The sequence below is a fragment of the Pelodiscus sinensis genome, chromosome 24 (assembly GCF_052426305.1).
Source record: "Pelodiscus sinensis isolate ZL-2025 chromosome 24, ASM5242630v1, whole genome shotgun sequence".
NCBI classification, from domain to species: Eukaryota; Metazoa; Chordata; order Testudines; family Trionychidae; genus Pelodiscus; species Pelodiscus sinensis.
Genome location: NC_143075.1, coordinates 21,187,551 through 21,212,899, shown reverse-complemented (window position 1 = coordinate 21,212,899; position 25,349 = coordinate 21,187,551). Strand labels below are relative to the sequence as shown.

General features: G+C 53.1%; 2 protein-coding genes across 4 annotated transcripts in view; both read right to left on the bottom strand.

The window, feature by feature from the left end:
• Positions 1-15,210, bottom strand: CPLANE2 (ciliogenesis and planar polarity effector complex subunit 2). Of its 2 annotated transcripts, XM_014569568.4 has the most exons (7): positions 15,036-15,210; positions 11,238-11,306; positions 9,136-9,298; positions 8,226-8,378; positions 6,470-6,594; positions 5,654-5,790; positions 1-3,994 (listed from the first exon to the last, which is right to left on the bottom strand). In XM_014569568.4, exons 3-7 carry the CDS (start codon positions 9,239-9,241, stop codon positions 3,733-3,735), a joined length of 783 nt encoding a protein of 260 aa, XP_014425054.3. In that variant the 5' UTR covers positions 9,242-9,298; positions 11,238-11,306; positions 15,036-15,210; the 3' UTR covers positions 1-3,732. The 2 variants fall into 2 exon arrangements, with proteins under 2 accessions (XP_014425054.3, XP_006115131.3); XM_006115069.5 differs by lacking the exon at positions 11,238-11,306.
• A 1,602-nt stretch (positions 15,211-16,812) lies between these two features.
• Positions 16,813-25,349, bottom strand: part of FBXO42 (F-box protein 42) — a 99,182-nt gene continuing 90,645 nt past the window's right edge. For both annotated transcript variants that reach the window (XM_075906299.2, XM_006115068.5), the window contains exons 7-10: positions 24,930-25,026; positions 23,715-23,771; positions 22,441-22,557; positions 16,813-22,191 (exon numbers count right to left, since the gene is read on the bottom strand). In XM_075906299.2, the coding sequence (XP_075762414.2) occupies positions 21,076-22,191; positions 22,441-22,557; positions 23,715-23,771; positions 24,930-25,026 (1,387 nt within the window). In that variant the 3' untranslated portion in view covers positions 16,813-21,075. The remainder of the gene's footprint in view (positions 22,192-22,440; positions 22,558-23,714; positions 23,772-24,929; positions 25,027-25,349) is intronic.

Below are 25,349 nucleotides of genomic sequence, written 5' to 3'. Positions count from 1 at the left end.
CTTAGTGTCATCCGCAAACTTGCTGAGGGTGCAAACCATCCCCTCATCCAGGTCATTAATAAAGATGCTGAACAAAACCGGCCCTAGAACCGATCCTTGGGGCACTCCGCTAGAAACCGACCGCCGACCTGACATCGAGTCGTTGATCACAATCCGTTGGGCCCGACAGTCTAGCCAGCTTCTATCCACCTTACAGCCCATTTCTCCAATCGACACTTCCCTCGCTTGCTGACAAGAATATCGTGGGAGACGCATCAAAAGCCTTGCTAAAGTCAAGGTCTATCGCATCTACCACCTTCCCCTGTCCACAGAGCCAGTTACCTCACGTTGAGGTTGAGAGTCATTGGCAGGGCTGGGCATGGGGAGCCTGGCCTGGCCCAGCCCACTCAGGTACCTGGGCAGAACTGGGAGGGAGCCAGGCCTGGAACAGCTGGGGGTGGTGGATCAGCAGAGCTGGGAGGAGCCCAGGACTGGCACAGCAGTGGGGGGGCTGCGGATCAGCTGCATCGGCAGCGTGACTGCGCCCCATCATCCAACGGTAATGGGCAAGCCCCCCGGGGATGGCAGCCAGGGGACAAAGGTGCCAGGAAACACACAGCCATACTCTTGCCATGGCAGCTCTGAGCCAGCTGGCCCGGGGCTGCCAGGGCCTCACGGGATTGCGCACGGCAGACTAATTGGCCACTGTGGGAACACTTCCCGCGTGTGTCTGCCTTTTGGCCGCTGCCCCCTGCCGTACAACACACGCCAGCCCTGTCACCCGTATCCATTGCTGCCTTCCTGGCTGCGCAGAGCTCTGGGCCATGGCACCAGCATGCCCCTGCCTGAGCTACCATCTCCTGCGCTCTGCTCCCTGCCGTCAAGCAGCAAAGCACCCAGCTCCTCCCCAGGAATGATCCTGCCAACAGCTGGGAAGGAGCCACAGGAGGGGTGGGTGGGCCAAGCTGGCAGCAACCAATGCGCCCTCTAATCTTTCCAGCCATGTGCAGAATAATGTTATGTGCACCGAGGCAGGTGTGAATGTGCACCACCCACAGGAACAAACCCCAGTTGTGGGTGCTCTGCTAATCAGCTGGGCGGCATTGGAATCTCTCCTGGATAAAGGCACAAGTGCCCAGCTTACAGGGAACACTGCCCAGCACCTGGGCAGGACCCAAGTTCAGCTCCTGAGCTACCCACCCTGGCAGCCGGCACTGAAGGAAAGGCCTCTGGGTTGGGAGGGGGGAGGTGCCTGGTGCCAACCCAGCGTCCCCCCGGATGAAGGCGGGGGGCAGAGGCCGTGGCTGCAAGGGAAAGTGCTGCAGACTCATGCCAGGCTAGGGAGGGATGTAGGGGTCCCCGACCCTACTCCCCAGTCATGGCGGATCCGCAGCTTTGGGTTCAGTTCACATCCTGCTGCCCTTCCCATGCCCAGAGAAAGCCCCTTACACGTGACCAGAGCCACCCACCCCTGTGGGGAGCACAGAGCATCAGCCCCTGCCCACATATGGGGAAACTGAGGCACGGGGGGGGGCATGGCTCACACACATTCAGACGGCAAGCCAGCAGCAGAGCTGGGAACACAACCAGGAGCCCCCAGCGTCATGCTGTCATTGCAAAGCCAAGCCTGCCCCACCTGTCTCAGCCAACGCCCTCACGTCTGCTCCGGGGCCTGGGACTCTTGCTCCAAGAGGCTGTCTTGCGGAACAGAGTCCTGGGGGCTTCTGCGACCCGCACTGGCCACAGAGGTGCCTGAGAAACCGGACTCTGGGGGTGGAGGCTGTTGTCTCTTCGGCAGGTCAGCCAGGAGGAGAGGGCCATTTTCGGGGGCACAGGGGTGGCTTTATGAGCCACGGGGGGGGGGAGGGTTGTGAGCCGCACCCTGGGGGAGGAAGAGCCGCATGTGGCTCCTGAGCCACAGGTTGGCCACAGCTGACCTAGATCAATTGACGCCTCTTTCCAGCCAGCCACTTTACTTTGCTTGCAACTGTAGTTTTGTTTTGATAATAAAAGTTTATTTCTTTTTCTAATTAACCAGAACTGGCTGATTGGTGTGTCCTTTAACTCAGAGCCTGGTTCTAGGGGTAGAGTCCACTGTGGTCTGTGAATCCCCCCCGGTTTTCTCAACTCCAAGTAAAACGGAGGTTGGGGCAGGGGAGAGTTTGACCTTAGGGAGGAGTTTCCCATGTGATCTCTTCCCTGGTTTTCTTGGAATGACTTGGGTGGTGACCGTGGAGTTCCCAAAATCCAGGTATTAGGATCTGGGGGGGGGGAGGTTTGTTGTACCAGAGCCTGCAGAGGCAAGGTTTTGGGGTGCTCTTGCGCCTCCACTTCTGCATTTGTCATGCCAGAGTGGGGAACAGCCGTGACAAGGGGTCGGGGGGGACAAAGAAGAGTCGATCTCAAGTGGCTCTTATGGTGAGTTTCCGCCTTTCTCCTGAAGTGCCCCCTTCCGGGCTGGTCGGTGGAACCCGCCCGCAGGGCCGGGGCGATACTCCTGCGTGTCAGCGCAGCTGGAGCTGGGCTCCTGGCGAGTGCATGGGTCCATGTATCAAACCCAGCCACTCTGGGAGCCTGTTTTCAGATTTCACCGAGTCACCCAGGGCCTGGCAGTTACCCACAGCTCCAGCGAGGGCAGGAATGGCCCCCGAGCTGCCAGCCCAGGCCATGCCCCTGACGCCAGCACAAGCAGGGGGCAGAGACTCACCACAACTCAGCCTGAATCCCACCCGGGCACCGCAGCCCGGCCCCTCATGCCACAGGCAGAGCCAGGGCGAGCTAGACCCTGGGGATACCTTTCAATGCCACCCAAACAGGCATCAGCATTTAATAACCAAGAACTGAGAGCTGTTGCTGCTCGGAGCCCAGAGCCCGCCGGATACGAAGGTGATGGAGGTTCAGACGTGCACGCGGCCGAAGGACACGCTCAGCCATGCCACGTCCACATGGAGTCAGCCACGAGCCGCCCAGCCCGTCTCGCTGCTTTGGCATGCCAAGCTGGGGCACCCATCCCCGGAGCTGCAAAACGGCCTAGCCCCACCCACCGCGTCCCACCGCGCCAGCCTCCACCGGTTCCCTGGCCACCACCTGGTTCTCTATAGGGACGAAGGAAGGAGCATACAGGCTGCAGCTGGACCGGCTCCGCTCAAAGCTAAAGCCAGGAGTGGTCTGGGATTCTGGATACCCAGCGTGGGATGCTTGGGGCTGAGGTGCTCTGACCCCAAGGAACATCCGTGTGAGCTGAGGGTGTTTAGCTTCTCTGGAAATCGGGACTGTGCTGTCTCAGGGCACAGCCCCCAGAAACAAAGGTCCCCAGATGAATCTGGCCGTGGGCTTGTGTGATGCCAGTGCCAAGCAGGGTGCTTCTGCATGATGCTAGAGCCAGAGGGCTCCCAGATCTGGATGCCAGAGCCAGAGGGCTCCCAGATGGGGACGCTAGAGCCACAGGGCTCCCAGACATGGAAGCTAGAACCACAGGGCTCCTAGATGGGGACACTAGAGCCACAGGGCTCCTAGATGGGGACACTAGAGCCACAGGGCTCCCAGATGGGGATGCTAGAGCCACAGGGCTCCCAGATGGGGACGCTAGAGTCACAGGGCCCCCAGATGTGGAAGCTAGAGCCAGAGGGCTCCCAGATCTATATGCTAGAGCCAGAAGGAGCAGAAGGCTCCCAGATCTGCACATGAGCTGGTCCTTACGGGGCTGCAGTGGAGTTCCCGCCAGTCGTGTCCAAGTTTTAGGCGAGCTGATTCTCAGCATGGGGAGGTCTCCTCCGCGCCAGGCTGCAACGCAGGGACCAGGCCGGCCGCCACTTGGTCCTGGTACCAGAGGTGCTCCGCCAGCACGTTCAGCACATGAGCCACATGCTCCAGCCCCGCGCGGCCATCCAGGGTCTGCCCATCAGCCAGCCGGGGCCCGTTCACGCTCTTCATCCGCAGCACGGGCAGGCGCCAGGCGCGCTGGAACTCCGCCAGGTCTCGCTCCGTGACGTCGGTGTGCATGAACTGGTCGAACCTGGGCGGGCTCTGTCAAGGAGGCAGCGCTCACAGCATGGCAGGCGGATGGCAGCCCGGAGCCAGCACCGCCAGGGCACGGCACCTCACCCCCCCCCCCGATGGCTCCATGCAAAACGACGGGCCACGATGTGGCTTAGTCTGGATTGGGCCCAATATCTCCCCTTCCGGATGGAGCAGGTGGCACGTCCTTCCTCTCTTGCCATCTGCCCCGCCGGATGCTTGGACGGGGGAGAGGGCTCCTGGTACCACTGGCCCAGCTCTCTGCTGCCATGGGGCAGAGCGACTGGAGCTGCATGGGGCTCTACAGGCCTGCGACTGGCATCCTGGGCGCTACAGGAAACCTGAGACAGAGCCAGGGACCCACTCACCCCCACCCCCAGGATCCTCCAACAGCCTGGCTGCCGAGGAGGAAAGGGGGCGGTGCTGTTCCAAGCTCCGCCTCCACAAGGCTCGCCCATGTGAGTCCCTGTGATGAGACGCCAGACAGGGCAGTTCCTCCGCACAGGATCGTGCACGTTCCCCGGCGTCGCTTACCCCTCCCCCCCCCCAGCTCGGACTGTGCCCATGGGCCCTGCGGTGGCCTATCCCACGCTGCTTATTAGCAAATTACCAGGAAGAAAGGCGCCACCTGCAGGCAGGTTTGAGAGGCTGCAGCCCCAAGGGAAGCACTGGGTGGTTCCGAATCTGGCTGCAGCCTGGCCTGCGCGCAGGGCTGCCCAGGAGGGAAGGGGGCTGCGGCCTGGATGCTGGAGCTGCACGGTGCAGAGCTCTCCCGGCTGGGCCCGGGGGGAGGCGACTGCATGCAGGGAAGGAGGCGCTGGGACGGGCTGAGCTCCGACTCCGGGAGAGCACAGGGAGCAGTCTGGGCATCCAGCTCTGTGGGCCCCAGCTGCAGCCTCCTGCTCCCTTCTGCTGTCCCCCCCCAGCCCCCTCAGGCACCTCCCAGCGCTTCATTCCCTGGCTGCAGCCTCGCACGCCTGCGGGCCACTAGCAGCCTCTGGCTGGCCACAGGGGGTGGCCCGAAAGCCGAGTCTCCTCCCGTGAGCCCTGCGCGAGCAATGGCGCAGTTCCCACCTCGCCGAGCTCAGCCCTGCTCCTCTTTCTGAGGCTGTAACCACAACGGAGCAGCTAGAGACGCCGCTTTGGGGTTGGGTTTTTTTTCCCCCCCAATTCTAAAGGGAGCGGAGATTCTGCAGACCGAGACGGCGGCTTCAGAGAGATGCGGGGGCAGGGTTAGGGTGCGACCAGTCCAAGCCCCGACCTTCGAGTGCAGTCCGAATAAAGATCGGTCAGTGGGGGAACGAGGCCCTCCTAGGTTCTGTTCTCAGATCTGTCACTGGCTGCCTGTGTAGCTCGGACCAGTCCCGTCCCTTTCCCTGTCCCGTGCCTCAGTTTCCCCATCTGTGGAGCAGAGCTAATGAGATTGACCCTCCCAACAGGTGCCTGTGAGGGCCAGGTCCTGTCTGCACAGGGACCTCAAGGTGTAACTACTGGGTCTGTGCTACACATTTCCAGCTCGCTCTGCAGTGCCACAGGAAGTAAACAGTCCTGTCTGTGTCCAGCTAACCCCCATCCCAAGCAGGAAACCCCAGCGATCAGCGTCACAAGGGCTAGAAGCAATCGACAGGGTGGAGTGGAGTCAGCGAGTCAAGGATACTTGGAGCCGATCACTATTTTGACAAGGTCTTCGGCGCCCTCCGTGACACGGGAGATCTGGTTGGGGAGGTCGTTGAAGGATGAGCGGTCGGTGAAAGAAAACAGGAAGAGGATGCCATCTGCCTTCTCCTTGCAGGCCTAGGTGAGGGTGACACTTTGTATATCAGACGAGGTGCACACAGCTAGTCCCTGACAGCAGATGGAGGGACCAGCTAGCAGCTTGACCCCTGGATTGGCAGACACACCCAAGTTTCATTGCAGGCTCTGCCACCCGCACCCATGTGACCTGACATGAGATGTTTCCCCCTACTGTGCCTCAGTTTCCCCACGTGAAAAAGGCCCACCTACATCAATCCTGACTAGCACTGGCCTACCAGGGCATGCCTGACACCAGCAGGCCTGACTCTCATTTGCACCAAGAGCAGAGGGCATCAAATGGAAATGAGAATGAACCCCAATGCATTTTAGAGGCATTTCTTTCTGGAGTCAGCCAGGCAGGCATGTGATAGGGAGACAAAGGAGAGGGGAGAGGGCGTCTGGTCCTGCTGTGACCCCTCAGCCTTGCCTCTTACCACGCAGGCTGTGTCGACAGCCCAAGTTCTCCCTCCAAAGGGGCCATTTAGTTCTCTAAGAGACCCATTCCTCCCCGGGGTTCGCCGCAGCTGTTAGCGTCAGGCCTGACCCTCCAGCCCAGTTCTGAACATTCCCCGAGCGCAGGGTGCTTGAAATCCAGACCCGAGTTCTGTGCCTCGAGTCAGTCTCGGCTCCTGGGGAGACAGCGGGTTGAGACGGCTTCCCCGGCCCAGGGCTGACTCACAGGCAGGATGTGATCAAACTTCTTTAGAGCTGCTTCTCCGCAGTCCCAGAAGTGGAACCTGAAGATGAGCGCCCTGCCGCTGTCCCTCAGCTTGGCCGGCCAATACACCGTCGTCGTCTGGATCCCTGAAAGGAGATCAGCCGCTGTGTTTAGTTTCCCCCCGAGCGCTCCCAACTCCCGGGCGCCAAGGCCTTTTCTCAGGGCTTGGAGGGAGTCACATAGTGGACAGCACTCCCCTTGTGACCTTGGGCTTCAGAACCTCTGGGCCTCGGTCTCCCCATCTGTGAAATGGATCTGACATGGACCGGCCTCACGGGACATTTGAGGTTTAATCAACTGACGCCTGCTATGCGCTTCGGACGCAGGCCTGGCAGCCACACTAAGGAAGCGGCGTCGGCCGGCAGTTAGGAGTCGGGGAGTCATGAGACTTGAGTGCTATTCCTCGTTGTGCTGTTCCTTTTCTGCGGGTCCTCGGACAAGCGCCAGCCTGGCCCGGGCTTCAGTTTCCCCACCTGTAACATGGGGAACATCCCACCCTGGGCCAAGCTCACCAGCCTTTAAGGGAGGTTTAAGAACAGAGTCTGTGGGCGAGAAGGGTAAACGTGCACGCCCAAAGAACAACAGCCCTGCCTGTCTACGGCCGGCTGCTGTTCCCACCTCATCCCAGCCCTCACCTGCCCAGCAGGGCGGGATCTCCGTCCCTGTGTCCCAGAAGAAGGACTGAAGGTCCAGGACAAAGCAGGTGACTTGTGTAATGTCCCATGGTGGTGGGTTCAAATCCCCCCTCCCCATCCAGAGCCAAGGCCGTGTCAGGACGGCAGACACTCAGGCAGTGGGGCTGGCGATTCACTAGGTGGCATTATTCCCGCGGAACTGGACCTGTTCTGTATTTCACAGAAGCTGCCCTGCCCACAAGATGCCTGTGCGCTGGGAGGCTGAGGGAACCCGCGGCATCCAGGACGGGTGCTTAGCAGGGAGCATTGCATCTGGATGGGGGAATAGGGGCAAGAGGGCAACAAGGCCCGAAGAGAGCCGGACCCCTGACGTTGGCCCGTTTATCACCTGCAGCCTGTTCCAGGCTCCCTGCAATGCTGCTGCCCCGACTTCCCACTCCCCAGGGCCGGCTGCTCGCACTGGTAAGAACTCCTCCCCGCTCCCTCGCTTGAAGGTTTCTTCCCTTCGCTCCACCCCCGTCACCTGTTGTGCGGAGGGAGGCCTGTCCGTGCTGTGTCCGCGCTCCCCACACAACAGCACAACCAGGAGGAAACCCCCAGACGGGTTCCACATAACTGGGGGAACAAGCTGGATACACACAAGGCCTAGCTACACCCGCCTCCTCCCCCCGGGCTCTGTTAGGCTCCGGTGGCTTCTGCAACGGACGACAGGGAGGGCTCCGCCGCTAGCTAACGGGACAGCACCCAAGGGAGGCCGATCCCCACAATCAGACCAAGAGGGAAAGCAGAGCGCCAGGCAGGTTGGGAGCAGGGAGATCGGCATAGCAGGTCCCATAGCAGATCGGCACGGGGCTGACCCAGGATGGGTAAGGAAATCCATTCTGCCTCCCTCTTCTCCAGGGACGCGCTAAGTCCTCTCTGGGCTCACAGCAGGATGCCCCGCTGTGGTGATCTCACCAGCGCTGCTCCTCCCGTCCCTCCAAGAACTATCCCCCGGCCTGTCCCGCTTCTCCCCCCCTCCCGGGCCGGCCAAGAGAGTCTCGTTCCCCGTGGGGCGCCGGCGCCTGCGCCTCCCCCATCACCTGTTGTTTCATGATGCGCACTGGGCACCTCGAGTCCCGCCAGCTTGGCCACCATTGCGGTTTTGCCCACGCCGCTTTTCCCAGAGACAAAAACCTTGTAGCTGGCCGTGTCGGCGGCCATCCGCGGGGGGAGCACTGGCCTTTCCATCAGCCCTGGAATGAAAGAACCGAGCTGAACAACGGCCCTAGGCTAGAGGTGGGCAAACTACGGCCCAGCCCACGTTTCTGTCTGGACTGCGGTGCCGCTCCCGGACGCATCTGGCTCCTGCTGCTGCTGCCCCTACTCCCCCAGCACCAGCCCCACAGCTCCCAGTGGCCAGAAACTGGGAGCTGCGGGGGTGGTGGGTGCGGGCAGCACACAAAGATCCCCCAAAGGGCGCACAGAGCAGCAGCCGGCGGGAACCACAGCAGGCAGGGAGCCGGTCTGAGCACCCCGCTGTACCTCGGCTGGGTCCCATCTCTCTCCAATCTCCTGTCTTCCAACCGATCCACGCGAGGACCTTCCCTCTCAGCCCATGGCTGCTTCTGACACACATGCCACAGGTCTTAGCCAGCACTCGCTGAGTAAAGCTTTGCCCTTCCATCTAAGGATCTCAAAGCACGTTGTAAACAATCCTGATCTCACCCTTATGAGCCCGTTTGCAGGGGAGGAAGCTGATGCCCAAAACTCCTGCTCCCCCCAGGCCCATTCAATGTCTATAAATGGTCTGCAGTTGAATCTGCAGTTTTATTTCCCCAATAGGATCAAAATAGGTGGCCAAGAAAACCCTCAAAGAGGGATAAAGGCCTTCAGCAGCCGATTCCCACCTCCTTTCTCCATTCCTGCCACGTCACTTTGTCCTCTGGAGACATCTCTTCTCACTAGCTGCCTCTGGGGCGTGCAACAGCCATGGGGGCAGAAAGAACTCACCAAAAAATTTCCGCTTGTTCTTCCGCAGGATGGTGGCGAAGTACACTTTGCCCTCTGGCGACCTGTGCCAGTCTGGGACAAGCACAGATCCAGGGGAAACTGCCATCTCTGGACAGGCAGCTGTGAGGAGCCAACGTCTGCTACTCAACCACTGTCAACACATCTGTGGAAGGAGCGAAAAGGGAAAGGAATTCAATCTGTGGGTAATACATTTACTAACACAAAAATACCATAGGTTTATTCTCCTTTATGACGGCAAATTATTCCCCTCTCTGTGCCTCAGTTTCCCCTCCCACCCGTTGGCTAGGCTGTAAGCTCCTTGTGTCTCAACCGTGATCTTTAGAGGCTACTAGAATTTGGATTACAAATAACAATAGGCTAATATAAGAGAACCAGCTACCAGAGATCTCTCAGGGTATGTCTCCACTAGCCCCCGAGTTCGAACTAGGGAGGCTAATGTAGGCATTCGAAGTTGCAAATCAAGCCTGGGATTTAAATATCCTGCGCTTGATTTGCATCTTCCCGGCCGGTCGCCATTTTTGAAATGTACAAGTCCAGACTAACTGCCTGCGTCTACACGCGGCAGGGACCTGGTAGTTCGAATTAAAGCCCTAGTTCAAACTACCTGTTAAACCTCATTCCAGGAGGAATAACAGGTAGTTCGAACTAGGGGGCTAGTGTAGACATACCCGAAGGGAATTAGGGCAGCCCGGTGGATAGACCACCAGACTTAACAGAACTAGATTGCATTCCCAGCCAACCTCGAGCGAGTCACTTGGCTCCTGGCTTAAAGGGAACCGCAATGTGCCTCAGTTTCCCCTTCCATAAAATGGAGCTAATGATACCAATCTCTTTTGCAACACACTTTGAGAACTACTGATAAAATGTGCTAGGGAGAATTATTATTCCTCCAGGCCCAAGGCTTCCAAAGAGGAGCCGATGAATGGCTTTTGTTTTATACCAATGGCAAAGCAGTCTAGGTTCTAGGTCATTCTTTAGATCGTTTTTACATATGGATACATAAAACCATTGGCTCGGTCACAAACTAGAGATGTAAAAGAGTAACTCCCCCTCCCTTCCAGAAACTTATCCAGCTCATAGAACCATAGAGTGGGAAGAGACCTCAGGAGTCATCAAGTCCAGCCCCCTGCCCAAAGCAGGACCAATCCCAACTAAATCAACCCAGCCAGGGCTTTGTCAAGCCGAGACTTAAAAACCTCTAGGGATGGAGATTCCACCCCCTCCCTAGGGAACCCATCCCAGTGCTTCCCTACCCTCCTAGGGAAATCATTTTTCCTAATATCCAACCTAGATCTCTCCCACAGTAACGTGAAACATGTTATTTTTTTTTGCCCATGGGAGGCTGTTCCAGAGCATCACTCCTCTGAGAGGTAGAAACCTTTTTTAATTTCAAGTCTAAACTTGATGGCCAGTTTACAGCCATCTATTCTTGTGTCCACATTGACTGTTAACTTAAATAATTGCTCTCTCTCCCTGGTGTGTATCTCTCTGACGTGTTTACAAAGAGCAATCACAGTTCTCCTCAGCCTCGGTTAGACTCAGAAGGGAGGTTCCTCGTATCATCCTAGTAGCCATTCCTGGCACCTGTTCCAGTTTGAATCCATCCTTCTTAACCTTGGGAGACCAGAGCGTGCCTTGTATGACGGTAAGAACACTTCCCTTCCCTACACGAAATACCTCACCTGATGCAACTTAGGACCGAATTAGCCTTTTTCATGGCTGCATCACATGGGGGGCTCAGTGCCTGACCAATACACCCCGGTCTTTCTCCTCCTGGGTCACTTCCAATTGCTATGTCCCCAGCTCATAGGGACTAATGACACACATTTTTGCTAAGTGCACAACCTTGCACTTTTACACTATTGAATGTCATCCCATTTCTATTACTCCAGTTTTCCAGGCTGTCCAGATCGTGTATAATATTCCAGTCCTCCTCCATATTGGCAATATCTCCCAATATTTGTATCATCTGCAAATTTTATCAGCACACTCTCACTTTCTGTGCCAAGGCAATGAAGGAAAATGTTAAATAAGATTAATGCCAAGCAGAGGGGGGAGTAACTTAAGTTTCTAACAGGTACCGTCCTATCACAGTTCCTCCCAGGGGACCCCTCAGGATAGGCGGTTGGGTGGTCGTGATACTACAGCACCTGTAAGAAATGTAAGTGTGAGGTGGAATGTGGGGAGCTCAAAGCAGGGGATTGGGAGTGTCGGGGTGGAGGGGGCTCAGAGCAGGGAGCATGGGGTTATAGGAGTCTAGTCTGAGATGTGTGCAAGGGCTGCAGAAGTCAGGACTGTGAGTGAAGAGGGGCTCAGGGCACAGGGTTGGAATGTGTGTGGGGGTACAAGAGTCCAGGGTTAGGGATGAAGAGGGGCTCAGCAAAGGGTTGGTATGTGGGGGGTGCAGGAGTCAGGGTTAGGGATGGGGAAGGGCTCAGCAGAGGGTTGGTATGTGGGGGGTGCAGGAGTCAGGGTTAGGGATGGGGAGGGGCTCAGCAGAGGGTTGGTATGTGGGGGGTGCAGGAGTCAGGGTTAGGGATGGGGAAGGGCTCAGCAGAGGGTTGGTATGTGGGGGGTGCAGGAGTCAGGGTTAGGGATGGGGAGGGGCTCAGCAGAGGGTTGGTATGTGGGGGGTGCAGGAGTCAGGGTTAGGGATGGGGAGGGGCTCAGCAGAGGGTTGGTATGTGGGGGGTGCAGGAGTCAGGGTTAGGGATGGGGAGGGGCTCAGCAGAGGGTTGGTATGTGGGGGGTGCAGGAGTCAGGGTTAGGGGGGTATGAGGAGGGGCTCAGCAGAGGGTTGGTATGTGGGGGGTGCAGGAGTCAGGGTTAGGGATGGGGAGGGGCTCAGCAGAGGGTTGGTATGTGGGGGGGTGCAGGAGTCAGGGTTAGGGATGGGGAGGGGCTCAGCAGAGGGTTGGTATGTGGGGGGTGCAGGAGTCAGGGTTAGGGATGGGGAGGGGCTCAGCAGAGGGTTGGTATGTGGGGGGGTGCAAGAGTCAGGGTTAGGGATGAGGAGGGGCTCAGCAGAGGGTTGGTATGTGGGGGGGTGCAGGAGTCAGGGTTAGGGATGAGGAGGGGCTCAGGGCAGAGAGCTGCAGGTGTGGGAGCTGCAAGGAAAAGGCACTATTTAGGGAGGACAGGGGAACTAAAGCCGCTTCCCCCCAGGATTCATACCAGGACACTGCTTGCTGTTCCCCTTTCTGTCCCTGTAAGGGAATGGGAGCAAAATGTCCAGCTTGTCTGCCCCCTGACCTCCTGTGACGTAGTGGGGGTACTTTGCTGGTTGCTATGCTGGGCAGTGGGCTGTGGGTGACCTCCGCTGGCTGCAGGCTGCAGCACGGCCCAGCAGGGCAGGGGATGAGTCATTATGCAAGGGGGCTCCAAACCTGTCTGACCAGTTATCTCCCAGGGAGCGGAACAAAGGAAGGAGGGCGAAATCAGCCCTGGCTGGGGGGCAGGGCTGGAAGGGACAGGGAGTTTTCCTGGCTGGGATCATGGAGGAGGCAGCCTAGGGAAGGGGCTGGATTTTAAGGGCCCAGTCTCCCCCCATCTCTAGGGGGGCTGAGGCATCCTAGGCCTGCCCTGTAACCAGATTACATTGATGCTGTGCTGTATCTTGGAGAAGCAATAAACTCCCTCTATTCTACTGGCTGGTGGAATCTGTTCGTGCCACTACGGGGGTGCAGGAGTTGGGGAAACCCCGACGCGCCGTCACACCTCCCCTGCCAGAGTGAGAGGAATGTAGCAAATTGTGCACTTTCCCCTTGCTCCCTGACAGTGATGGGAAGGGGAACAGCAGATGTCCTGGTACAAATCTCAGGGAGCAGGTGAAGTGCAGCCCCCTGCCTTCTCTAAAGGGCATCTTGGAAAGGGGTTCCGGGCTGGGGCAATCCTGGACCGGTAGGGGGTGCCCCCAGCCATTCCCTTTCATCTGCTTGATGCTTAGCGCAGCAGCCTGCAGGACAGCCCCAGGAGGCAGGCTGGGAGTGTGCCACCTCTGAAGCTGAATGCCCCAACAGGCCAGCTGGCTCCTTCTTGCCGGAGTAGCAAATCAGGATGCACTGGCTGACTTTCACCTCCAGTCCCAAGACTGATCCCTGGGGAATTCCACTAGAAACTATCCTCCAGCCTGACCCCTTTCACTATGACCTGCTGTAGTCTCTCTTTTAACCAGTTCCTTACCCGCCTTCATATTTATCTTCAACTTCTCCAATTTAACTAATAGCTACAATAACTCAAGCTCCCGGTTATGTAATGATAATCTGCCACATTAAATCCCTCCTATAGGTTTGTCTAGATACAGAATTCTTCCTCACATTCAGTTCTATGTTATTGCACAGCATTACTGTGCCCTATGAAACAGCTACCATGCACCCCAGAGGTGGATGCATTTTAGGCAGTAGGTGAAGTGTTTTTCCCTTGCACGTGAAGTGCCTCTGGCCACCTCAAGCTGAAGCGCACAAGCTGTTATTAACCCGCTGATGTGATCGTTTCCCAGGGGTATCTTCTCTGGCTCGTGCTGTATAAAAGTTATTTCCTGCTGAAACAAAAAACAGGACTGTGTAGCACTTTAAAGACTAACAAGATGGTTTAATAGGTGATGAGCTTTCGAGCTCATCACCGATTAAACCATCTTGTTCGTCTTTAAAGTGCTACACAGTCCTGTTTTTTGTTTCAGCTGCACCAGACTAACACGGCTACATTTCTACCACTTCTTCCTGCTGTTATTCATTCCTCCTCCCATTCATCCCAACAGGGAACAAGGCTGCTTAGGAAGGAGCTGGGCCCTTGAAAGACTGGCACGTTCCAAATTGGTAACTCAAGGTACGTCTACACGGCAACGCTATTCTGAAATAACTTAAGTCTGCGACTACACCACAGGCAGTTATTTTGAAATGGTGTCAAAATACCGTCAATCTGGAGGACTTCTTACTCTGACTCCTGTAACCCTCATTGGACGAGGAGTAAGGGAAGTCGGAGGAAGAGCGCGCTCTATCCCGAGATGAGTGCTACGTAGCCACTCCCTATTTCGAAATAAGAGACGCAACTGACATAGTTCAATTTGCATAGCTTATTTCCAGTTAAGCCCTGCAGTGTAGACGCACCCCAATACATTAAGGCTGTGTCTACACTGGCCAGTTATTCCGGAAAATCAGACGCTTTTCCGGAATAACTTGCCAGCTGTCTACACTGGCCGCTTGAATTTCCGGAAAAGCACTGACGATCTAATGTAAAATCATCAGTGCTTTACTGGAAAAACTATGCTGCTCCCGTTTGGGAAAAGTCTTTTTCCAGAAAACTGTTCCGCAAAAGGGCCAGTGTATACAGCAGAGATTTCTTTTCCGCAAAAAAGCCCCGATCGCGAAAATGACGATCGGGGCTTTTTTGCGGAAAAGCGCGTCTAGATTGGCCATGGACGCTTTTCTGCAAAAAGTGCTTTTCCGGAAAAGCATCCTATCCTGCCAACCTACACTGGCATGATTTTTCCAAAAATACTTTTAATGGAAATCATGCCAGTGTAGACGTAGCCTAAAGGTTTGTATTTCCCTACAGCTGAACCTGGTTTCCTGGGGCAAAACTCCATGCAGCCGATGTAGGTGCTTCTCCAGCTGTTCTCCCCCGACACAGCGGGCCCGTGGTGGGAGCTAGGAGAGGGTTAGAGGGGGGGGGCAGCCCTACCAGGCCACAGGGGCAGATGGGGAAACTGAGGCACAGAGCAGGGAAAGGAGGTGCCCAGGGTCACTCAGCAAGCCAGATGCGGGGGGGCAGTTCGAGGGGCACCCGGCTCCCGGACGGGCCAGCCCCGCCCCCGGGGGCGGACAGTCACCGCGCCCCTCCCGCCTCCCGCAGCCTGTCGCTTTAAGGCCCCCTGCTCTCACCTGCAGCAGGCACTTCCGCCTCGCCTGCGTGTGCCCCGCCCCCTGAGCGCGCGTCCAATCCGGGGGGGCGGTCGCAGCGCATGCGTGGGAGGGGATGGCGCTAGCTCCCGCACGCGGGATGGGGCTTGGCTCGCGCCGCTGGGCCGAGCTCTGGCGCCGCCCCCAGCGGCCCGGTCACGCGGGACGCCGCCAATGGGCGCTGCGGGGCGGGGCGGGGCGGGGCGGCGAGGCGAATGGAACCTCGAAGCTCCGCCCCCCCTCCAGCCGCACCTGCTGAGCAGGGAGGGAGCCCCCTGCTGGCTGGGCAGGGAGGGAGCCCCCGTTAAGAGTCCTGCTCCTGCTGCGCCCCAGGCACAGGGCAGGGCGGCTGGGGCCAGCTGGAGCTGCAAAGCCCACCAGAAGCAGAGCCCTGCTGCTCCCATGGAGGCAGCTTTGCTACAGAGGCACCCCTGTAGTATAACGTTTATTTAAGCTTTATATTGCACAGCCGGTTACTGCTATTAGCTCTCAGCAGCTACAGGCTTTAAAGCTTAACATCCCTAATTTTAATTTCCCAAGGGGCCACAGTTTACAGGGAACACCATCCGTAGCCCCTGCTGAAAGCTGCCTACGCCAGGCACTGCAGCGCTAGGTTACTGAGAGCCAAACGGAGAGGTTGGAGTTAGCCACTCTTCTTTTATTGGGGCCCTGGTCCACAAGCCCCTTTCCTAATCCCAGCTGGTTATATGTCCTGCATCCACTCCGGACAGTGCCCAGACACCAACTGTGCATACTCATTCCACATGTTCCATTGCCCCAGCCCCGTGTCCCACCCCAACAAATGGTGGGCCTACCTACAGCACCTGTGGAAGGTGAGGAACCCGGGTAGAGCAGTCTTTATTCCACCTGATCCCAGAGCCCACTAGGCACAGAGCTGAGCACAGGCATGTACCTGGCATGGTTCATCTCAGTTCCCAATGCCTGCCCCTTCTGTGGTGTGAAGGAGAACCTGGCATCCACCTACCTCAAGTGTGCCAGGTTACAGCCCCTTTTATAGCTTCTCCAGACACGCCTGCTGAAATTCTGGGTCCACGTTTTCCCATGCCTCATTTTTGTACACCCTAGCTGTGGCCCTACAAAGTCACAGAACCTCTGTGTCAACCTCCTCCTGGCCCTGGCCACGGCCACCATCTCCTCCAGCAGGAGGATGATTCTGGATGTGGGGGTGCTCTGCAACTGTGGGGCCTATTTCCACTCCTCCCTGATCTCAGGCACACGAGTAGATCATTTGCGTGGTGGCCCCAACTCCCACTGAATTGAAAAGACAAGCAAGTGCCCAAATCCCTTTGGCTCCTTGGAAAATAGCCCATCATTTTAGTTACTTGGAAGATACGTGAAGCCCTTCACAAAGGGACCCCTTAGAAATTCCAAAAAGCTCATGTGAGGACAAAGCCGCCCGAGACCTCCCAGTACGACGAGGCAGAGGATTAGAGTGAACCGAAGGATGTAGAGGAGCTGACGATAGGAATTCTCCCATTCCAGCACACTTACTCAAAGGAATCAAAATTGATCTCTCAAAAGGGAATACAGTGCAACTGAGATACACTTAATTGAAACAATACAAAACTCCTCCCCGTGCCAATATCAAAACAACCATTATGGCTTGTTTCAATTAGTCAAACTCAGAGCAATAATTCTTAGGACAAGGGGGCGGGTACACAGGGAAGAAAGCCAGATGCTGCCACAAGAACAATACAGTTTACATGAAAGCCCAAATCATTTAAAAACAATTGCCAGCCATCTTTTAATTATTTATTTGTTAAATTGCTAAAAATTCATTGGGGGAAAACATTAACAAAATGAAATTTACACAGATTTAAATATCAATGAAATCCACTTGTCATTCCTACACTTGGATGAGCCTAAAAGACTAGTAGGGCAGAGTCATCCTGTACACCTGAGTCATATGGGAAACCTCACTCACAGCACCAGCTACATTGGATCACACTTTGTGCGTATTACATGAGACCTGTTTGCTTGGGGACAGGATTGGGGAAGACAGCAAGGAAATCAAGACCAACATTTCTGTCATTCATAGAGACCACTTTGGGAGCCATGTTGAAACTATGCAGAACATGCCTTCTGCAACACACAGGGCAGAGGAGGGAAAGGCAAAAGCGCTGGTTTTTCTGTTCTTGGGTCCTTCCCACTCCAGTCTGCTGACTTGGCAGAACATGAATGTGTTGATAAAGAGGCCACAAATGAAGCAAAGCAGTGAAACATTATCAGGCCAGGATCACCACAAGGACTAGAACAGATGGAAATGAGAATCAGGAAATGCCACAAGCAAGACCGGGAAAACACCCTTACAGTTTTCATGTTACTTGCAACCTGGTATAAAGCTATTCCAGTCATTGCCTATAGACCATCTCCTGTGTCACTTTGTACAGTTTTAGCTTCTGCAGTGAACGTCAAGCATGAGAGGGCTGATATATGAGGTTTATGTGGGAAGTGTACAAATCCTACAGACACGGTAAATTCACTAGCCGTTTGCTTTTTAAAACGTTCAGTTTTTGCTCTCCAACAACTCTGGGTGAAAGACATGCAAATGAAACAAGTCAATCTCATACTGTACAGGGAAATCTTACTGGAGTTCTGATCAAGCTGAGGCAGAGAAAAAAAAACCAAACACGGGCTACCCACCTCTGCTACGTTAAGCAGCAGCAGGCAACCCAATGCCATCATCATGAAAGGCATCTCTGCAGCAATGGAAGAGGTTAAAGCTTCAAGAAGAAAGTTTTAAATATTGATAAGAGTTATTGTAGGTCCTATTAAAGTTGGGGGAAGGGAGAATGTCTTATTTCAGAGAAAATTGGTTTGTGTGTTAAATATAATCAAGCAGGATTTAATAACGATTCTAGATAACAGCATTTAAAGGTGCATTCAAAAAAGCCCACGCCCTCAAAACAATTTCAGAGCTCAAGTGAGGCTGGAGGTTCTGGGAGATAGACCAGGTTTTTATTCAATCCAGTCCAGTGGCAACTAACCAACAGTGATTGAATTTGTTCCTTCCCGTAAAAGGATTTCAAACCATCCCATCACAACCTGTGCGTGTACACAACTGAGTTTTTACATTCAAGATGAGCACAGAAGTTGAAGCAGTCTGTGTTCTGGAAACGCAGTGTACAAGAGTGCCTTTCACTCTAAAGGAGGCAAGTTTTATTGCAGAGCTTCAAATAAATATATAAGGCTGTTGTGGGGTTTCTTCCATTTTTGGCCACCAGGTTCAAAAAACTATTTGGGGCTTGTTGAACAAATTATGTCTTACTGGGAGCAGAATGGAAAAATATTAAGGAGTTAGAAAAGGGTTTTTCCTCTTTAAAAAGGCTTGAGATTCTAGATTTAGAAAAGTGTCTTGGGTGAGCACTGAAAGGTCCAGCAAAACTCTAGCCCAGAGAAGACAATAAAAAGTCCAAACAAAATTATATCGGAAATCTTAAAGGAGCCACTTTATGGTACATCCACTGCAAAGACAACTACCAAAGACCTGCCCATTGTGAAGGTTTCACTGTAAATCATTTTGTTCTTTTAAACCACTTCTGTATTAAGATTTATTTTGTGGTGATTCTGAGCAAGGGATGCAGGCAGTCTGAGCTTTCAAACACCATTCCTCAGCTTTCAAACACCACTTCTGGACTATGGTCCCTCTGGAGTTCCTAAATGCTCCTCTCTTGGCATAGCCCCACAACACACACGGAACAGTTCTCAACATACCTCGCCATGGCGAAGCTGGAGACTATCCTGATCTCTAAGATGGGGGAAAGCTGAGCTTTGTGCTTCAATAACAGCATAAACCCCACAATGTGGTGTACAGTGGGGGGGGGGAACGGGGGGGGGGAAGAGAAGAGAAGCTCTCTTTCAGGCAGCTCTGCATATGCATGACGTGTCAGTTACACCTCCCCTTGCTTCCCCCCCTTTTTAAACAAGTGTTACCAACTTTCAAAACCACCTGTTGAAGTCTTACTGGTGTTAGCAACAAGTAGTTTTTGCTTAGAACCCAACTTAAAAACAATACAGCTTAAATCCCGCAGACTGCACTGTGCAAAGCCCCACTGATAAGCAGGGCTCTGTATGGGAGCATCATACTGTAGTACAGGGGCCCATATATTTAAGCAACCCACAATGTCACAAGAAAATTGCAGGCTTCAGAAGCAGCCAGATCACAGGCTGATGAAGTTAAACCTATGGAAAACAGGTGCCCTTCCATGGATCAGACAGTCTCGTGCAATTCTTCCAGGCTCCAGAGGGAGGCAAAGAATCTTCATCCAAAAGTGTACATTACCTCAAATCAATTCTGATTCCTTTTTATGTCTCTGTCGATGTCGGTAAGTGAATTCTCCACGTTTGGAGGCTGTTAATGCTGGGCCAGCATTCCACTTCAACGCCTACTTTGCAGGTATTTGTAACTTGTCTGAAAAAAATCCCTTCCAGACTAAAATTTGCCAGTTCAGTGATTGCCAAAATGTCTTGCGTACTTGAAGAAAGCAGTAAAAAGTTCAAAGTAATTGAATACAAAGCACTCAGGAGTAAGACTAAAGGAGTAGCAAACTGATAAAAGGTAATCCATAGTAAAGGACGGAGCAGCAGCTGTACATCTGAATTTCCCTTGCTTTGGTTGGTTGATATAATTGTAATGTTACTTTGGATTAATATTATTTTCTGATGCATTATCCATCAGGATAACTAACTAAGTATGAACCAGGGAGTCAGCAACTGTAAATTATTAGCTCAAACAAGCTGAGAGAGAATCTAATATGGGCTGTGTGGTTCCAGTTCAGCAAAGCTCTTACGTACATGCTTAACATTAACAGGGCTGCAGCACATGCTTAAGCTCTTTGAGCAATCGGAGCCGGTATGCACGTTCTTTCCACTTGATAAGCAAGGATGACCTAAGACATCCCAGTGCTTGCAAGACAGTTGTCTGCACATGTACAAGTGGAGCTCTCTTAGGACAACAAATGTCTCTAGAACAAAATCTTAGGGGGGAAAAATCCCTTCGAAATCAAGCCTTAAGGATGCACACAGCCGCTGATACTTATGAACATCCTAACCACCCATGGACAAATCATTCTAAAATTGTAACTTCCATTCTTTAGTGGCTTTCAATGTTAATGATGGTTGCACTATTTTGGCAGTTTGCAACTCAATACTGTCGGAGGTTCCAAAGTCATCAATGCAAACTGCTGACTTGATCGAGTTCAGGACTTTTCCCAGTGGGATGCAAAAGTGGGCTGTATAAATAATTTAATTCTGGATGATCCTGGCATTTCAATGACAAACTGTCCTTTCTCCCTTCCAATTGCACTGTACAGAGGAAGAATAGTACGATCAGACCAGAAGCGCTTGCGGGGGGAAAAGGCATCGGTGTCATTTTTGTTGATTAGGATTTCAGTAATAGCTGCAGTACTTACTGGTCAATTTTTTTTTTAAATATGCTATTTTCCCATATGCAGCTACATTCAAAAAGATAAGCATGGGTATTTATCAGTGCATGCAAGCATACAGCTACCTGCTTGCAGATACTCAGTTTGTTCTTTGAAAACTATTCTTACTAGGATCCATGTAGGGACTGCAATTGTAGAGATGAACTCTATAGGAGTTATTGGATCCTAGAAGTTTTTCCACCCACTCATCCCAAATTCTTAGTCTAGTTACCTGCCAAAAAAAAAAAAATTAAAAAAAAAAATTAAAAAATAAGGCGCAGTGAAGCTCCTGCTAAAACACAGCAACAATTCATCCAACTAGCATGGAGATTTCTCCCCATTTGTAAACAGAATGTTCTCTCTCTCTTTTATTTTAAGTTAGGACTTTCTGAATCAAGCCCAGAGCCAGGATTGTAGACTGGAAACTAGAGGGCAGCGCTGAAGTTTTGTTTGGATTTTATTGGTTGTCATTCCCTAGTTCACAGTTTAAATGCCTGCGTGACAGAGTAAGGTTACAAAAAGAAAGCCATGGAAGGGAGTAGGGTCAGGAGGGAAGGGGTTGAGCAGCTTTTGCCACATTATCTTTTTGCTCGCACAAAGTACAAGGCATTTGTTTTGGGATAGTACTTCACGTTCTGTTTCTTGTCCATTAGGCCACCAAATATGATCAGTTCCCCCCTGCCTTGCACTACCGTGTGCAGGCTGGTCTCTGGTGGCCCCACCACAGAACTGCTATTAAACACTTTCCATTTGACTTGCCCTTTCTCCTTGGTGTCTTTAATGTCTAGCACATACATCTGCATGGGTTTGCAGTTCATGCTTTGATACAAAGGCTTGCCGACATTCAGAGACTGCGGTGGATGGTGGCCCAAGCGACGTGCGATAGGCGGTAAGGAGTGGCCATCTCCTTGGGCAGAGCCTGGGCGTGGGGCTGGTGCGACCTCAGCACTGCTTCCACTCTGGCTACTAGGGGATCCTGGTGAAGACACCAAAGGAGGACTTAGTGCTGCTGAAGCAGATGGACCTTTGGAAGACAGGGCCTTGACGGCCTCCAGGCTTCTTCGGAGTGCACCTGGTGACACTGCCCCCGGCAGGGAACTCACGACATGAGGTGGGGTATGGATTCCATTGGTCTGCTCTGGGGGATTTCTCATGCTTTCACCAACTGTCCTATTGTCCACGGCATCTATTTGACAGCTAAGGGAACTTGGTTTCTGATCCCAATTCAAATCTACAGACCCCAAGCGCAGATCTTTCTGGTCTGGTAGCGATCCTCGTCTTGGCATCAGGGAAAGTCCAACTTTCAGGTCATAGCCTTCAGCAGCAGCAGGTGTGCTGGGCGATATGACCTGTACAGGACTGTCCAATGAGGCACCCCCCACTGCTGCGGCTCCAGGGGATAAGCTCCCACCGTTCAGTACAGGGGACCCATCCCCTCTGGATGGAGACAGGCTCCCTTCCCGAGAGCCTGACGGTGTGTGTCTTTGTGCTCTAGGTCTCAGGGTGCCCCAGCGGCCATTCACGCAAGGAACTTCGTCGGCGTTCCTGACTGGAGACTGAGAGCGGTATTCCCGGGTTTCAGGAACCAAGGCGGGTGGCGTGGCACTGATGGGAGAAGGGCGAGAGTTCAAGCTGGGGCTAAGTGGAGCTCTCCCACTGGGAGCCTGGCTGAAGACCACAACACACTGTCCCACCTAAAAGACAAAAAATGAGCACACTATTACAAACTGTGGCAGAGCTGTCCCAACCCCCTCCTGCTGTGTCAGTGCGCTCGGGAAACCGTGTGCTGGAAACCAAACCATGCAATCGATCAGCAGTCATGGGATAGTCCTCATGTGAACATGTAGGAGAGACCGTATCATGTTAACGATCCAGGAGAGCTGACAACTACATACGCTTTCCTCCATGACAATTCCACCCTGCCCCATTTCCGACCCCCTTACCCTGCACGCAGGATGACACCATAGCTCAGGGGCTCCATGGTCTTCATTTTCCACTTTCAATGGCTGCCATGTCCAGGGGGTGGTGTGCATGTGCAGGAGCCAGGCGTCCTTAAACAACTGCACAGAAAAGTGTGACATAACCAGAAACTGAGGCTCCGTGCAGAGAGATCTTCCCCAGAAACAAAGATTTCCAGACGCCATCTTCCTACAGATGGCAAGGAACTCTGGCCTGAAAGGGAGCCCACAGGCTGGGTACTCTTTGACTAACACTATGGATTTTATGGGCAAGTCAACTTTCCATGCTCTAGTTTCTCTCCAATCAGGGATAATTCTGACCTATCGCAGCAGGGATGTCTGTAAATTGCTCTGAGATCTTTGCATGGGTGCCAGAGACCAGGAATGCATTTTATTACTACTTATTTGGATTATTGTAACGCACTTTATGTGGGGCTGCCTGTGAAGAGCCTTCGGAAACGTCAACTGGTCCAGAATGCTACTGCTCGAGTTTTAACTAATACTTGTTATATAGAGCACATTATACCGGTGCTCCGGCAGCTGCACTGGCTTCTGGTATGTGTCCAGGCACAATTTAAGGTCTTGGTTATGATCTATAAAGCCCTAATGGGTTGGTCCGGGGTATCTGAAGGACCGTCTTCTCCACATGAACTTGCCCGGGGATTGAGGTCAGCTGGGAAGGCTCTGCTCTGTGTTCCTCCACTTGTGGAGATAAGATTAACATCTACACAGAGCAGGGCCTGCTCAGCTTTTGCCCCCAGACTGTGGAATTCTCTCCCCCGGGATATTCTCCTGGCACCAACGTGAGCATTGTTTCGTCATCAGGCTAAAGACATCCTTTTTGCTCGTGCTTTTATTGGTGTTTGAGTCTGTGTCCCCCTCTCCTCTCGAGATGTCTTAGCAGGTTTTATGTCCCCTGGGGGTCCTGTATTTTAATTTTTATATATATTTATATTGTTTTAAAAATTTTGTAAGCCATCTCAAATATTTTAAAGAGAGAGGCGGGGTAAAATATTTTAAATAAAATAAATGAAATAAATATTTAAAGACAACTATAGCACAGGTGACAACTACATGAAGCAATCTGCAATTCAGTTGCCAAGCCTAGCACTCAAGATTGCTCGGCAGCACACCAAACTGACACAGAGCTGATACTGTGATAATGTGCAACTATGACCACTGGGTGGCTCCTATGGCCAGAGACAGACGCTTGCATCAGGCACATTCTGTGTTCCTACTTGCACACTTTATGTACTTACTGCATTTGGACCGCCACAACCACCAAGGATTAAAATGGTTTCATCGTCTATTATGATCTAAAAGAACAAAGGAAAGTATCACAGATTTGGGAGAATACAATATTTTAAGCAAGACCGTCACTGCTTTATCAAAGCTGAAACAAAAGACAGGACTATGCAGCACTTTAGAGACTAACAAGATGGTTTATTAGGTGATGAGCTTTTGAGCTCATCACCTAATAAACCATCTTGTTAGTCTTTAAAGTGCTGCATAGTCCTGTCTTTTGTTTCAGCTAGACCAGACTAACACGGCTGCATCTCTATCATTATCATAAAGATGTGTAGTTTTGCAGGATCCTACACAAAGCAACACAAAGGGTTCCTGTCCAGCTCCTTCAATGTAGCCATGACACTCTTCCTGCCCTAGCCTACACTCAGACTCCCCTGTAAGGGCTGGAGTACTTCTCCTCTCTCACCAACCTGCCTGAAGTTCTGCCACCTTCTCAGCTCCACCTAATACACATGGCCAATGAATCCAGGAGGGGGAGTCAAAATGCAACTTTCCAAGTAGAGAGAACTAGTTAGGGAATCTAACTCTGTTCCTTTGGCCCACCACACAGTCCCCATCACCATGCTATCAGTGTGCTACGGTGAAGAGAGCCAAATCCACCCCCTGCAGGTGCCAAAGTCAGACAGGAAAGGAACTGGGGAAGTAGGATCAGTGTTTTGGCATACATGCTGCAGGGTATATCAAGATGGACTCCAGAGGACTAATGATCTTACTGGGATCTGCCCATGTCAGTTGAAATCTGAAGTCTGATGAATGTGGTCCCACACAGGGCAAACACCAATGACTCGTTGGTGAGACCGATCACAATGCTTTGCTCCAAATGAAATGGGAAGGCTTGGTTTTCAGAAGTGTTCATCACAAATCTTGGCACATGCACAACACACAGTCATTTACCCACTGGTTCAACATCAAAAGGTTTTAAAAATGCATCCTCTCCAAGTGGTGAAACAGGTGGAAAGGGGGCCAGGGTCTGGCAGGCCGAGACTGCAAAGATGGCACAGAACGTGGGAGTTATTTTTTCAGAAGCCCCTCAGGTGAGGGTGGGAAGTGGACCACAAAGCAAGCAACAGGATTTATCCTTCACACTGTGCTGGCAGCTAGAGCTCCTTGTAGAGCTCACCGAAAGTCACTGCAATGCTTGCTGAATAATTGCATGAGATAGTTACCTGAGACTGGCCGCCTCGTGGGTGGGGGCTAGGCCCAGAGATGCTTGGCTTGGACCATGTCCACTGCTCAAGATCCAGAACCCAGACATCATTACTCCTGCAAGGACAAGAACACCACACATGGAACTGGAGGTACAGAAAGACAGTTCCTTAGCATCTCAAATAAGCATCAGTTAGGAAGAGTGGAGCCCTGTTCTCGTTACAGACAGTGGTGCTGAAATCACTGGGCACGCTGGGGGGTTTAAACCACTGATTCAAGATTACAAGTAGGGGGACTTGCGTGTACTGGTGATTACACAGCGTACCACAGAGAAGGGAAGCAGTAAAGGGACAGCGGCTAACTAGGAGCCTGCATCAAGTGCTAAGCAAGTTTTGTCCCCAGATGAGGCAGCAATGAGGAGGTAGGAACAGCAGGCCCGA